We start from the raw sequence: 15,389 nt of genomic DNA on the forward strand, positions 1-15,389 counted from the left end.
TGGGTAATAAAAGTAACAAATTATTTTTATAACTATTTATTTCATTTTGACAAGGTAATCGGTGACCTTTGAACGACTAATAGGTAGGTATCAAAAGTACAAAATGACATCAACATATCGCTATCTCTTAGCACATCCTAGTCATAAGTTAAATAGAATATTTCAGAATGTAAGACATTTGGTACGAGTATACTATCGGATTAAGGCACGACAAATTGTGATACGTTGTAAGTACAAAGTTAAAAAGGTAACCTCCTCAGTCGGATAAATAATTTTGGGATTCTGTCAAACACAAGGTTTCTTTCAATTAAAAACTGACAGGATTGACCTTAAATGTGGCTTTCCACGCAGAAGGGTCCCTATGCTTATTGCACAGCTCTTTTTTATCTGAAATTCCAACAGAAATTTTGATAGGTCCTTGTTGCATGAAGCATACGGACCGTTCTCTGATGGAAGGTCACAAATAGTCCCACATGATGAGAAATGACGACAGAGCCTTAAAAGCTCAATGCTTTAATAATCCATATCTCGAAATTTTAAAAGGACGTAAGTTGTATTTTTTACTTTAGTGAATAGACTTAGTACTTTTACTTAGAATGACGAATGATAATTATATTTACATCGTCGACGACGTACGGATATATCCGATCTCCTTAATTGGACGTCCGAAGATGAAATCGGAAAGGTGGATTAAGTCGTACAATTACCTACTCTTCAAAATAAAGGCCTTAAAGGCTTTCTGTCGTATTATTTAAACATGTACTAAATATCAATATCTGTTTTTATTGAGTGATCATGTTTGAGAGTATACCAACTTCTTTGAAAGGGAAAGAATAACTAGCATTATAAAAATCTCAGTAATAACAAATGTCAAATACATATAAATAACATAATATTTAGTCGTTCAGTGAGATTGACAAGGCAGTAAAGGCATATCTAGCCAACTTTATACTCGTAACAATAATAGAGATCTATCTATACCTACTTAAAGGAACGTTTAGATTAGTTCTTTGAGAAACTGCGTCCATAATGTTTTATGGGGTGTGAGAAAACATGATTATCTTGTCCCAATTTTAGCTCAAAAGATAACAATTAAATCACAGATTTATAATCTTAATCTTAATTTGGAGAGAATACCTAAATAATTTTCTTCGAATGCTGTATAATCTCTTTTTGATAAATTCTTAATTTACAATCTCAAAATATGCTTATAATTCGCGTAATAGTGAAACTTAACGAAGGGTTCGGTGAACCCTGGATTAAATAATTTACGCAACCGCAGTAGTAAGTATATATAATTCCCAGGTATTAGATAATTTTTAATAACTTTTCTAACATTTTATAAAAATATTTATATCTTTAATAAACAACAAGTTATAATTTTATTGGTAACCGGCGTTTCCTCTCAGACTAATAATACTAATTACCTTATAACGACTAAAGCAAAATTTACAAAAAATACTAACAGGATTCTTACATACATTCAGACAATAACTATACATATATTTGTATCAATAAATTGTTATTAAAATATAGCGAACACTCTGGAGCCTTAAAATAATTAGGCAAAATACCTATTTAATGTCTTTCACGACAAGAGCAATTATTTATACGTACATCTAGTGCAGGTTTGTAATACCTATAACTCTACCGGTAAATTGATTCGGTAAGGACACTAAATTACTTTCAACGAGAGCTCCACACTATTTACAACACTACCTACACGACGCGATATCACTTCGGAGTATAATCTAAGCCTACATAGAGGCCAGTTGCTTCCCAGAAACCAAGTAACACTTACTGCGATGCTCGGAATTACGTCAATAAAATAGGTAACAATCATGTGATAATTTATGAGAATAACTTTATGCTTTAGCTTACTGTCTTAATAAAATTAGTCGGATGTCTTAGAGAGCTGTTTAAAACATTTCATGTTTGAGAGCATCTATTTGCTTTGTCGTAATATTATAATTTACAACCCTTCAAGTCTAGCTTGAAGACACTGGAAGCTTGATTGAGATACAACACACACACCAACAAAAGTTCAGTAAAGTCTACACAAGAGTCATTTGGATGTTTCGACCAGATTATAGTAAAAGGTGGATGATGTTGGTCCACTATCAGGTGTGGTCGGCGGCGTTGGCAGCGGCGGCGACGCGACGCGCCGGGGCCACTCGTCCCATAAATGACCTGATCTCCTCAAAGTACGTCTCGTCAGGTGATCTCCGACGGTTATCGTCGCCATTTTCCGCTTCGTGCTTTTTAAGATGCCTGTCGAGATTCGTTTGCTGTCCAAAGCAGCGGTCGCAGTGACGACATCTAAATGGTCGTTCCTTATTATGGATATTTCTTACATGCCGCTGTAGGTTGGACGATATTGAGAACGAGCGTTCACAGTATTTGCAGCGGTACGGCTGTTCCCCGGTATGCGTTCTTAGGTGCCGAGTTAGATTAGCGCTGCGCGGAAATGCTTTTCCGCAGTACGAGCACGTGTAGCGATCCCGTGCTCTTGGCGCACCGGGGCTGGGGGGTACTGGCGGTGCACGAGGAGCGCCCGGGGCGAGCAGGGTCGCCGCTGCAGCCGGCAAGAATGGGTAGCGGCCGAAAGGTGCCGGCAGCGCCAGAGGCAACCGTCGGCAGAACTGGAGCAGGGCCGGATGGGCCGGGTGAGCTGGGTGCGTAGGGTGCGGCGGCGGCGAGGGCGTGATGAGATTGCAGTTCTCATCTTCGAGACGCTGCGGGCGCTTATGGGTGACCCTGAGGTCGAGTGGCTCGTCGGCGCGCGGCGAGCCGAGAGGGCTGGAGACATGATCGTGCGGCGAAGTGGGCGGGGAGGCGAGGCGGCGCGGCGCCGCGTGCTTTTCGCGCATGGCGGCCGCTGCGCACGCGCTCATCGGGCTCGTGCGCCACCGACCTGAAACAACGTAACATTCATCTTTAGTCGATTAGGTAACAAGTAGACGAAGATAAGAACTTGTGAAGGCTGTGTATTTTCAACGCCAAAAGTGTATTGAATTTTCGAGACACATTAGCATCCTAAAATATTGGTGAGTTCGCAACTGCAGGCGGGGGTGGCCTGATGGATGTCGGCTCCTACGCTCACCTTCGATGCACACCCACTCTCTTGCGACATCAAAACTAGAGCATTTGCTACCGAAACAGCGATGATTTTAAGTTAATTATATCCGCAATGTTAATAGATATTGGAGTATCGTACCGTCACCAGTTCTCACTTTGTGATAAATAAATATTTATGGGCGTAGTTTTACTATAGGGCTACAATTTATGAGTCTTGTACCTATCAGCATTGCACTGCACATATACAATGGGAGACAAGTTCCAATAAACATTATTTTATGTTTTAGGGTGGATATTCAATATCGAAGATTCGAAGGTATCGAAGAAAATCATTCTGAAAAGCAGTTTGTGGCTTTCCATTAGAGAAGGGTAATTATACTTCTTCTGCAATAAGGACGTTTCTATCAGAATCTGTTGAAATTTCAGATGAAAACGTCCTTATTGCATTTGAGCCATAAGGACCCTTCTGTAATGCCACTGTAGGCCATATTTATATTTACGGTGATTTTGGTGTTTGGGTTAATTTTATGGACTGCAGAGTATTGAATTGCAATTTCTGATATTTGTCACAGAAGCAGTAAACTATAAATTAAGACGCTAGTTTCGGCCTCTTATTTCTACGGCCCACGTCTTATCAACGGTAATGTTATATCAAAAGTAATATCTACCGATCATGGTGCAATAAATCGGACGACTTCATTCCAGTGATGGATCGGCGCACGCGTCTCCCACGTACCGTCACGAGCATTGTGTCCCTCTGTCATGATCTATTCTACCGATAATTTCACCTTACATGGATAAACAAGCATTACGTATTCAATACAACCTAATTACGCATGATAGATGGACGGGAAAGTGTAATGGAAACGGATGACCGTGACGTTTGACAACGTTAAGATGTCACGATCTCGAATAACAGCGCTTTACGCTTTACTCACAGCTTTGCTCAAGTTTCATTCAGTGTTGAAATGCGATTCGACAGGCAAGGTACGATTAAATCCTTAGCTTCCTGTCAGTTTATCACAGTCAATAAATAAGTAGAAAAGCGTGTAAGGAACTGATTAACTCATAATCATAAATTAAAGGGAGAATGATTTATACCGCAATCGCAAGTCTGGCCTATAATTTGACTAAATTAGAACATTACCTACCTAAAACTGACGTCGGTGTTTAAGTACCCATAGGACCAATAATACCAAGTTTGTTACGATAAATCACTAAAACCGTTAAATGTGTACCGGATTATGTTATCAATAGTTGTATTGTGTAAAATACTGTATTGACTTACAGGCCTATTCGGATTTCGAGATAATCACAAGATCTTGAGACGATTTAGAGATCAACTAGATCTACATTAGATATTGACTAGATGTGACTTGGATATCTAAGTCATAACTTGTCGAAATCGTTCAAGAGGACCTCCAGAATCGCGGAAACGTCAAATTTGACATATCTTTCTTACAAATATCTTTAAATTTTCCGTATCGTAACTTGTTGAAGTCTAGTAGAAATCTAATTCATTTTCCGAATCGAGCCGTTAGTCGATATCCTGCCTTTGATAGAGACACTACAAGTCACTCTCGTTTTCTTAAATGAGTGATTCAGAGATAGCATCTTAAGCTGTATAAATTGTTAGGGCTTGTCGTGTAACGTCTTAAACGACTGATTTAAGGACAGGATCTTCCGAGTGCTGATACAAATTTGTTCGCTCACGCCTACAACTCGCCAGGCGGCTAATTTGCGCCAAAAGCAGCCGACATAAATCCTTTGAACAAGGGCCGGCTTCGACGTCCGGACCCTTATTTGGAGGGACTCGTGAGCCCCGCGCTGCATGTTTATGATTTGTTACCGCGACCCTAGTCCGTGAGATGGGCACTTGTGAATGGTGCATTTTCTGATCATGTACTCAAATGAGCTACTCGAATCCGTAAACGGGCAAAATTTCTGGACCCCCAGATTATTTAGTCGCGGCTGTCATGAAAATGATTAATAACATATATTTTGTGTGATTTTCATGCATTTTACTTCAAACCTGTTGCACTGACGTAACATAGGCTTTAAATGTATTTTATTATACCTACCAACAATTGGACGAGGGATATTAATAAAGTCTAATGAATATCATTGTGCAATGTGCATTGGCTGTCAGTCGATTACATAACATACCATACTTTCAGCAATATCTTCATTTAGTAAATAGGTAAGTAAGTATTAGGTGCTAAGTGCACACCTTTTTTTCAAGTAGGCAAGATAATAAGTAAAGTTTAGATTTCCTTCATTGGCAAGATTGAAAGATACGAAACAGTAACATGTGTCGTGATATATGACGATCAGGAACTAACTGTGTATGGAATCTAATTGGAAAAAATACTCTCATTTCTACCTGTACGGCAGATGCCGGTTTGATCACTCTTAGATCCATTTCTCTGATTTAATTCGACATTTTCATATTAATGACTGGCTTCCTGTCCATGATAGTACACTTAGCACCTGGTTATATAAATGACCGCTGGCTTAATGTGACTTGGGCATTGAACAGTTGAGTAATTGGTTGCTTTAAACTTACAGAAGCCGAATTTTTACATTTATTTGTGATCATTAAGCTCGCGTTATAATTAGCTACAATTTATAATGTGATTGTAGTGTGATACTCATATGTCGATTTAAACGAGAAAGCTAATATTTTGGTCTAAGTCATTACCTACGCTGTCTTTTATTTTTTGGTCTTGGGCGATATATGGGACAGACACTGGTCTACCTGGTCTAAGTTTAACATCTAAAGGCCCCAGTACACAGTGGTGAAGGATGGGCCATGCCACGCCCTGGCCATTGTGTACAGGGGGCTATGGCATGCAATGGCGGACGACTGCCGTCAGTTGTCAGCCGTGGTGAGCAATCGGGGAGTTGTCGGTTTTTTGGCACACTTCAAAGGAATCGTGGCGTACCGTGGCCTGTGGTGTTCACACAGTCGCCATTGTTTCTTTAGTTTCTTGAATTTTTGCCGCTTGATTAAATATTAATAGCCCAAAATGTCATTATTGTGGAGCAATGAAGAGACTTATCAGTTTATTACAGATTTATATCAATCAGAGCCTGCAATTTTGTTTTTTTTTTGTTTTTTTTTTTTTTTTGCAAAGCATGGCTTGGCATGGACCATCCTTGACCACTGTGTACTGGAGCCTTATGATAGGTTGTAATTTAAGTTAACCTAAATGAATGTATGTATGTATAAACTCTTTATTGTACAAAACACAAATTTATGGCACAGGATATAAAGGCGAACTTATCCCTTTAAGGGATAAGTTCGCCTTTTTTATACCTTCGCCTTAATTATACTTATGTTAATTTTTAAATTTTACTAACAAAATACGGAATCCCTGTATGGTGTCCATCAATCGTCCTTGTCGATTGTGGCCTGGGTATCAAAGGGTATATTTTATACTGACCACCAGAAGAGGGTATAAAGAACTGTGTTCCAGTACTTTATTTTTCTTGTAAGAAAACTATAATCAATTTATACACTAACACTATAATAACTAATTTAACCTAAAGTTATACCTACACAAAACATAAATCCTCCCAGAACTACTTACACACTTATCTAGCAAAGGTTAATGTGTCAGAACGAAGCCAACACAAGTAGCGGCTGCTGTGTTGTGTATGTGTACAAATGTGGCCAGCGATTAGGACACATTAGTGCGCATCACGACCACGATCCACTAATTACTTCTAATTAACGATCTTCGGGAGCGTGACGCGGGAGGCGGGGCCGGTATTTATGTTAATACTCGACGACCAATGAGCGCCGCGACCCGCCTAGTGATATATTAGCATTTGAATCGCTTATCGACTACTCACTTTCACAACCTTACAACGAGCTTTCCGTAGATTTCAAAAGTAAACCGTAATCAAAGGTATTATAGTAGCGTTTGCAATTGTGTAATCGATTGAGATATGAGCTTGTTAAGGTAATGGTCGGTTCTTGGACGATAGAAACCGTGGACTCGTCTCGCTGGTTCGTTATGTAAATATTTCAATAAATTATAGTGTTTTGCGTTAACGTTGGTATGTAAATTCAGGTGTTAGGTATTTCTAAGCGTATTAGATGATGATGAAGCTTGTACGAGGATTTTACGTAGATACCTAACAAATACTATTACTATAAATTACTATAAATATATAATTATTATAATTATACATGCATTTATAATTTTGATTTAGTTTTTTAAATGTAACTGTCATAGTACCTACCTAACCTACCTGTATTTTACGTAGGTATACTTACCTATAGCTGACAAATTTTGTATTTGGTAAGGCTATCTGTATTTCAAAATTTACTGTAAATAACAATGTAAGGGAGATAAATCTTGGTTTCTTCATACATTTGCAAAACAGACGGATCTGCGTAGTAAAACACAGTACAAAGATCCATGTTTCAAAATGCAAGGAATTCAGTGCTTTAAATGTACTAAAGATAAATAGCTTCATTTATCTACCAATACTATGTAACTATCGAAGAGTAATTCCATGTCCAAATCGACAGTTGCAACTCAGAATCTAATGGTGGCATGTGCTGGTTTGACATATTGGATAAAGGACCTTATGGTACTGAGCTAAAGATATAATCGTCGTTTTTAGAGAGCATAAAACCATCGTTAAAGTGGATTATTGGTTTTAGTCTATTGAAGCTTGGTATTAATATCTCACAGTGATATGTAGATGAGGGTGTGAAGTGTCAGACTCAGTTTGTTAAGAAAGGCAATGAATATTAATAATAGACACTTGAGTCACTAGAACCTGCCATCAAATCCGTCTGACTCTTTACTACCTACTGCTTAAAACAGGTATTCTCATTTTCGATAGTGATAGGTTAGTAGTAGCACGTTAGGTAATTCTACTGGCAATAAATTAAATTACATTCTTATTTTTTTATAGCAAAATAAATTGATTGATTGATTGATTGATTACCTACCTATTTTGAGGGTCATGTCTTAAGAATCTTAAGATCATAATCTGTTGTTGGTAACATTGTTGTTATTGTGATTCTTATTCTTTCCCCTGCCCTTATCCCACGTTATGTGGGGTCGGCACAACATGTTTTTCTCTTCCATTCTCCTCTGTCTTTCGTCTCCTCAGCACTCACTCCTTTCTTTCTCATATCCTCTTTCACACAATCCATCCATCGTTTTTTGGGTCTACCATACGCTCTCCGTCCATCAACATTCATCCCTAACATTATTTTGCCTATATGGCATTCATCCCTCCTCATTACATGCCCATACCACGCTAACCTAGTACTCCTCATTTTCTCCGTTACTGGAGCTACTTTCAAACTTCCTCTTATATACTCATTCTTAATACGATCCTTTCTCGTCACTCCACACATCCATCTCAGCATTCTCATTTCCGCTGCGTGCACTCTTCTTTCATCCGCTACTTTCGACGCCCAGCATTCTGATCCATACATTACAACAGGTCTCACGATCGTTCTGTATATTTTCCCCTTAAGTTTAAGGGGCATTCGTGGATCGCAAGTTGTTCCAGAGACCTGTCGCCATTTCATCCATCCCACATTTATTCTATTTCACGTCTCGGTCGATGTTTCCGTCACTTTGGATCAATGACCCAAGGTACCGGAAGTCAGAGCAGACTGGTAGGGATACACCATCTAAGGCAATATGGGAAAAACTGGATAGACCACCGAAATCGCAGAACATGTGCCCCGTTTTGGTTCTGCTTATTTTGAGTCCCACACTTTCCAGCTTTTCTTGCCATTTTCCCAGCCTGCTCTGGACCTCAAGTGCATTTTCTCCGACAAGAACAATGTCGTCGGCAAACAGCATACACCAAGGTGCCTCCTCCTGTATGTTCGATGTCAGAGCATCCATAACCAGGAGGAACAAATACGGGCTTAAGGCCGACCCCTGGTGTAAACCTACTGTTGTAAAACTTGTTGTTATTGTGATTCCAACCAAGTAACTACAAACTGCGGGTCTACCAACTACCTAATCCGGGCGGTTGATAATGTAGTTGAGCGATAGTTTTTTGTTGAAGGTAAGTATGTAGCTTGATTTTGGGACGAAATCCTTAACAAATTATCAAGCTGTTTATATCTATTTATACTTAACAATGAGAATCATTCTCACACAGCCAAGCTTTTAACCAGTCCGTCGTTAACCGTTTTAGTCAAGTTTATCAAATATAATAGTTACATACCTAGGTACAATTAATGATTAATTAATTTGTAACGTAATACGAAAAATACTGTATATAGTATTATAAAAATAGATTGTAGTAATTAGTAGGTAATATAGGTAAATAGAATCTGTTTATCTAAATTGCCATAAATGTCTGAGATATGATAAAAAATTAATAAGAATGATTTTTAATTTTAATCTAGGTAATACTAAAAATCTTTTTGTAGGTCAAACATCCTTGTCTAGTTTGACTATTAATTTTTGGAAATATCCCCGTTAATATTAAAAAAGTGCTCTAAAATTGTACAAAGATCATGATATTATTGGTTGGTACAGTACTTATCAACACGTAAACATAACAAGCGTGTTAGATACCGCTTATATACTTGAGCCGTTGGATTGGGTAAACATTGAGCGTATGAGTTAATTTAGTAAGCGAGCGTACGGTAAACTACCAATGAGGCGCGTTCCGCGCGCGCGCCCGCGTGACGTATGGGCGGCGCGAGCGCATCCATAGTTCATGCCTAAACTGCTTAAGAGCCCATCAATATGCACACTAGCGCCACTACTAAATAATCGTGATTATTTAAATTTAACGACAGGTATTTAAAAAAAGGGGGCCGCTACGTACTGTATTGTGTATATAAGTACCTTTTGAATACATCAAACTAGTTTTTATGTTGCTGGATTCGTTGATCTATGAACTCAAAACAAAAACGGCCGCTTTAGCTTTGGACGCATATATTGACGAATCCAACAACATAAAAACTAGTTTGATGTATTCAAAAGGTACTTAAATACACAATACAGTACGTAGCGGCCCCCTTTTTTGCACACGTTGATGGGCTCTTAAACACTATTAACAGTTGTATGTAGCATTTATAAAAGATGTGGCGTTAAACAAGAAATATAACGACTACGAACTGGCTGGTGGCATTAGCAGCTGATTGATATGTATATGGTACGGCATGGAAAATGTAAGCTCACGAAAATGTCTATATTTGAAATACTGAGCGCGATCATCTTTTTAAGTTTAATCTCCATGCAGTTTGCACATAAAGTGAATTTGCCTAAAGGATGAGTCACGCTAGACCGGGCCGAGGCGTCCGACGTCATTTTCTATTATGGCTGATCGGTGATCACGTGGGTCTTTCCAATTTTCCATAGGAAACGAAGCGCCGGAAGCTCCGGCCCGGCTCCGGCCTGGTCTAGCGTGAGTCAACCTTAAAGTATCTACCTAATGGATGTACTTGGGGTCACCGTAGATCCAATTACAAGGATGACGACCTTTAGTTTCCGAGTTCATATATGTATATCATTATTTAAATGTATGTCGTTAAACATATAGGTACCTAAGTACTTACAGCTAATTTATTTGCCAACTGGACGAGTTGATTAAATACAAATTATCTTTTCAATAAGAATAACAGTTATATGAGTTTTTTTACATCACTAAATCGTTTTACAAGTAAACATCTTAAACACTTAACATATTAATAACTATACCACAAACATTTTTTTTTCAATCACCCAATACATTTGTTATTTTTAGTAAACAAATGGGCCAGCTACTTTTTATGTACACATTTTGAGCTCCTAGCATTACCTTTATTTACATTATATTTTGTTTTCCTCTATTACTTAAAAATTTGAAACATCTTGAAGAGGTCGTCTTTAGCAATAAAACTGCCTGTTATTTTACCTTTGTTTTTAAAGCATCGTGTTTTTGTTTCGTTTCCTTTCTGTATATGAGATGTACAATAAAAATTACTTGTATACTATTATAAAGGTACCGTAAAAGTAAAAGAACTTTGCCCTTTAACATAACTTTGCCCACCGAGTCACAGTTCAGTAAAACCGAAATAACTTAAATGTAGTTACAGATACACTTTATTCACTTTCTTTAACTCTATTTTTAAGTTATTTCGCTTTTACTGAACTGTAACGCGGTGGGCAAAGTTATGTAAAAGGGCAAAGTATTATACCTTTACGGTAAACGGACTTATTCTTAAAATATAGTTATCGAAACAAAGTAAGTATATCGAAATGAACATTAAAGTTGTAAGTACATATATGAAGTGCTATGTAATTAGAGTAAAGTGGTAGTAGGTATGTAAATGGTTGTTAATTTATGTAGATGGCTATCAGGCCGGCCAGTGAGGTGCGTTTCAGTTTATGCACTGCTGCACATCATAAATGTTCAAACGGTTTATTACCGGTAGAGATGGGTAGTGAGTAAATACTCACGGGTAAATACCGAGTAAATACTCAGTATTTACTCAATATACCCGTATTTACTCGTTTATACCCAAATTGGTGGGTATAAACTATTTAGAGTGCTGAAAGGGGCATATAAATTTGAAATATACGAGTATTTTGTAAGCCGCTACTGGATTAAGTACTCAAAATTGTAAGAAATGTATTTTTAAGAGGGGCAGTATACATGTAACTAATTGTCACAAAAAAAAATTCAGAAACCACCAACGTGCTGCACATCATTAAATGGGTCTTTCAAAATAACTGGAATGTTTCTAAGAACATTTTTGGATAAATTGAATATTTTTGGAAGAAAACCGTTTCGAAAGGCCAAAATAATGTTTATCTCTCTATAACTTTAGAACCAAAGTTCAGAAAAAATATGAAAACATATCGGGAGATTAGCCGTATAATAGAGTACAAAAAACAATATTTTTAACATCAATGGTTGAGCCATTTTTGAGTTTTCTTTAAAAAACCCTTAATAAAAGGTCGTAAGTACCGCGTAAACACGCACTTTTGCGCGACATGCGGTTATCTAGAACATCGATAGAATTTTAATACCATATTTTTAAAGTAAATACCTTCTTATTTAAAACAAAATTGTTAACTATGCATTATCACAATTTGCCTCTCACTAATAATTACCTTTTATTCCTAAATTAAGCGTCCTATAAGCTTTATATTTTATAGATATTGTTAATACACGTTAGCACTCTTCAATAAAAGACAATTTTGTTCTTAAATCTCACTTTTTGAATATTTTATAAGCAATCGTTTTTACCCACCTAAATGAGTAAATACGGGTACTTATTGGGTGCTTTGAGTAAATACCGAGTAAATACTCAGTATTTACTCACCCCTACCCATCTCTAATTACCGGCGTGCGATATCTGGGCGTGGCAAATGTATGTAGGCAAAGAAAATTAAATTAGGTACTTACGTTGATTTTAAACATTACCTATTAAAATATTGAGGATAGGTTATACCCAGTATCATCGAAACTATATTAAAAATGCATTGTTAAAAATTTAAATAAAACAACAATAAATAGGTATAAATAACCTATTAACCTTTTCGATGCCGTGTCAAACACAAAAGCTGTCACTCGGACGCCACGTCACCGAAGTGTCAGAACTGAAATTGAACTTTATGCATATGCACGTAGGTCTATGTTGCTCTTCGGTCTGTGACCGATTAATTGGTCTTTGGCGTTGGACCTGCGGTGCTGATATATCGGTCATTGTCGTCCAATAGGTTAAGTATATTCCTCAATAGAGTATTAGGTATTCAAAAAAAGTACATTAATTACATATTGCATATTTATCACAATTTTGCTGTAATGATTGTAAATACGTTCACACTCCGTGGTTTGTCCGAATACATATGTATGTAGTTACGACAGAGTAAGGGAACAAAAAACAAAAGTTTGTGCAATTTATCGCCAGACAAATGTAATGAGCTTTGCATTTATAATGAAAAATCCCATATTAGTGATGTCGGACAACATACTTGCGGTTTATTAGGTTAGGCCGAGCATGTTCTAAAATCTGTACGAGCAATCTCGTAAGTCACATACTGGCAGGCATTCCGTGTCATATTCTCTCACGCGATCGCGGCCGGAGCAGATTCACACGGCGGCGACTTTTTTAGACGGCCGAGTATCGACATCCACGATCTTTGATTTATTTCACATCACTATTTTAGGAAACGAGCCCGACATCTACCTTATGGCCAGATATGAAATTGCTCACCGATATATGAGCTCAATGGTTGTACTATTTAGATGGATTGATTAGGCACCAACCGTCTGGTCCGACTTGCGACACTGGCACTATATCTTTCTTGCTTTATTGCCCATCTTGTCTTAAATAAATAATAGTTTTTCACCTCATAATGCCGGCACGCTCGAGACCATCTACGTCTTGTAGCGTAGTCGATTCTCTTTAAACGTCGCTAAACTCGTTATTAAATTTTAAACTGTCTTGTATTCTGAAATCGCCAATAAAATGTAACGTTGCGTTGATAATTAATAATCTAATCGATTTCTCACTTCCTTTATGGGCCAATCACAACGGAATGCTATGTATTTTAGAATGGACGTTTATAGGAGACGGGCCGAATCTGACCAATCGCGTATTGGTTTAACGCGCAGGCGCACTTATGACTACTATGTTGTGAATAAAATGGCTGATTGCTGCCACGTGGGAACGAGGGCGATGCTTGACGTGGGAACGCCCGAAATCAGGACTTTTTTCTTCTTAGATATCTATAGCTTAGTTTTCTGTAATTACCTAGTTAATTAAGCGGTTGTATTGCAAAGTGAGCGATCTGTACAATTTGGTAAATGCTTAATAATGAAGAATGTAGAAACTAAGCAGAATCAAAATAAGTACTCAACTATATAAATCAGCATGGCGTGAGGCCGTAATTTGTTTACTACGTATAAGAATTGTAAATTACCTATACCAATAATTATTTGAATCTATTAGCCATATTTTGAAGAAGCGATACACGTAAAACATGGGAGCTTATTTTAGACCTTATTTGACTTTCCAGTAGCGTTTAAAGGGTTGGACCAGCGCAGCGCACGCGTCTTGTTACGCGGACGCGTCTCAGTTTCGTAAGATATGAAATATGCTCTCGAGTGAACTAATAAAGTCGCTCAACACCGGTGGACTTAACTTGAACACTTCAAATTGTAATTGCAATTTAATCGAGATCAATTGCACTTAAAATGGTAATATTTTGTGGGAATCAGTAAAACGTCGAGAAGTTGAAAGACGGATGTACGTAAAAGGTGTGTAAGGAATCCCAGTGGGCCATTTAAATGTGTACATGTACATAAATAAAAATCTAGAATGAGAACGTATATATTTTAAGACGTACAACATAATGAAATAAACGAAGGCCGTTTTTTGTTTCAGGTAATTGAAATAGTTTCATCGTCTTTTAGCTTAATCATCGAATACATCAGACGAAACTATACCTACCTCTGTAAGTAGTTACATAGGTACATATGAAACAAATTGAATGGGGCGATAGTAAGATAAAGCGATAACTACATTTAAATCGAATATACATAAATGAAAACATATCCAATAATGGCATTATCGGCACTCGACTTTTAGCTTAAAGTTATACGAGTACCATACAATATGCACAACATTTGCATTGTGTAAATATTCTGCCCAGCCGTAATCTCTATGAAATTCAATACACGAGCGGAGATAACGAAACTGGCTGTCTGATAATTTATAGTGCACCATTAGAGGGCACGTATAGCCTGTGAAGGCATTTCATTTGAATTGGAGATTGGGATTTGCGGCGACTTGTCCAGTATTAAAATGATGTATCGCGGTTTGATTACAGCGGGCAGAGGCGCGCGCGTGGGCTCGGCCGTGCTAGGCTCAGGCGACGTAGGCTTGTGGGCCCGCGCCGCGAGGGGTCGCCAGAGATGGCATCTTTCCATAAGTGGGGATACCAATTGCTTTCCAAAACTTGGAACCATAAAGAGACATATGTGCCACCTCTATTCGTTTAATATCTGTTTAAAATCATTTAATTTTAAAAGCTACTATAGGTAGGTAAACCTTATTTTCATAACTCGCAGGCAAAATGAATTTAGGTTTAAAGTTTAATGTTATTTAGGAATCACAAATAAATTTTTGCATCATTATGACGAATAAGTATATCTATTCAGAGACGAAACCATTGATTAAACAAGTAAGTAAACATGGAGAGTTAATTTATCAGTTTGTTCATATTAAAGAAAACTTGTAGTGGTCTAGTTCGTGTAACCGGTGTAACATTGCAAGATTGTAAGCAGGTACACATTATCTCGGTATGCTCACCTTC

The 15,389-nt window shown here is 37.7% G+C and overlaps 1 protein-coding gene across 1 annotated transcript in view; it reads right to left on the reverse strand.

Annotated features, from left to right (window-relative positions):
- Positions 1-1,860: 1,860 nt before the first annotated feature.
- The window catches only part of LOC134797642 (transcription factor hamlet-like), a 72,132-nt gene continuing 58,603 nt past the window's right edge, over positions 1,861-15,389 (reverse strand). Inside the window, exon 2 of the mRNA XM_063769975.1 lies at positions 1,861-2,914. Coding sequence (XP_063626045.1) covers positions 2,121-2,894 — 774 coding nt within the window. The 5' untranslated portion in view covers positions 2,895-2,914 and the 3' untranslated portion in view covers positions 1,861-2,120. The remainder of the gene's footprint in view (positions 2,915-15,389) is intronic.

The sequence above is a fragment of the Cydia splendana genome, chromosome 15 (assembly GCF_910591565.1).
Source record: "Cydia splendana chromosome 15, ilCydSple1.2, whole genome shotgun sequence".
Classification (NCBI taxonomy): Eukaryota; Metazoa; Arthropoda; class Insecta; order Lepidoptera; family Tortricidae; genus Cydia; species Cydia splendana.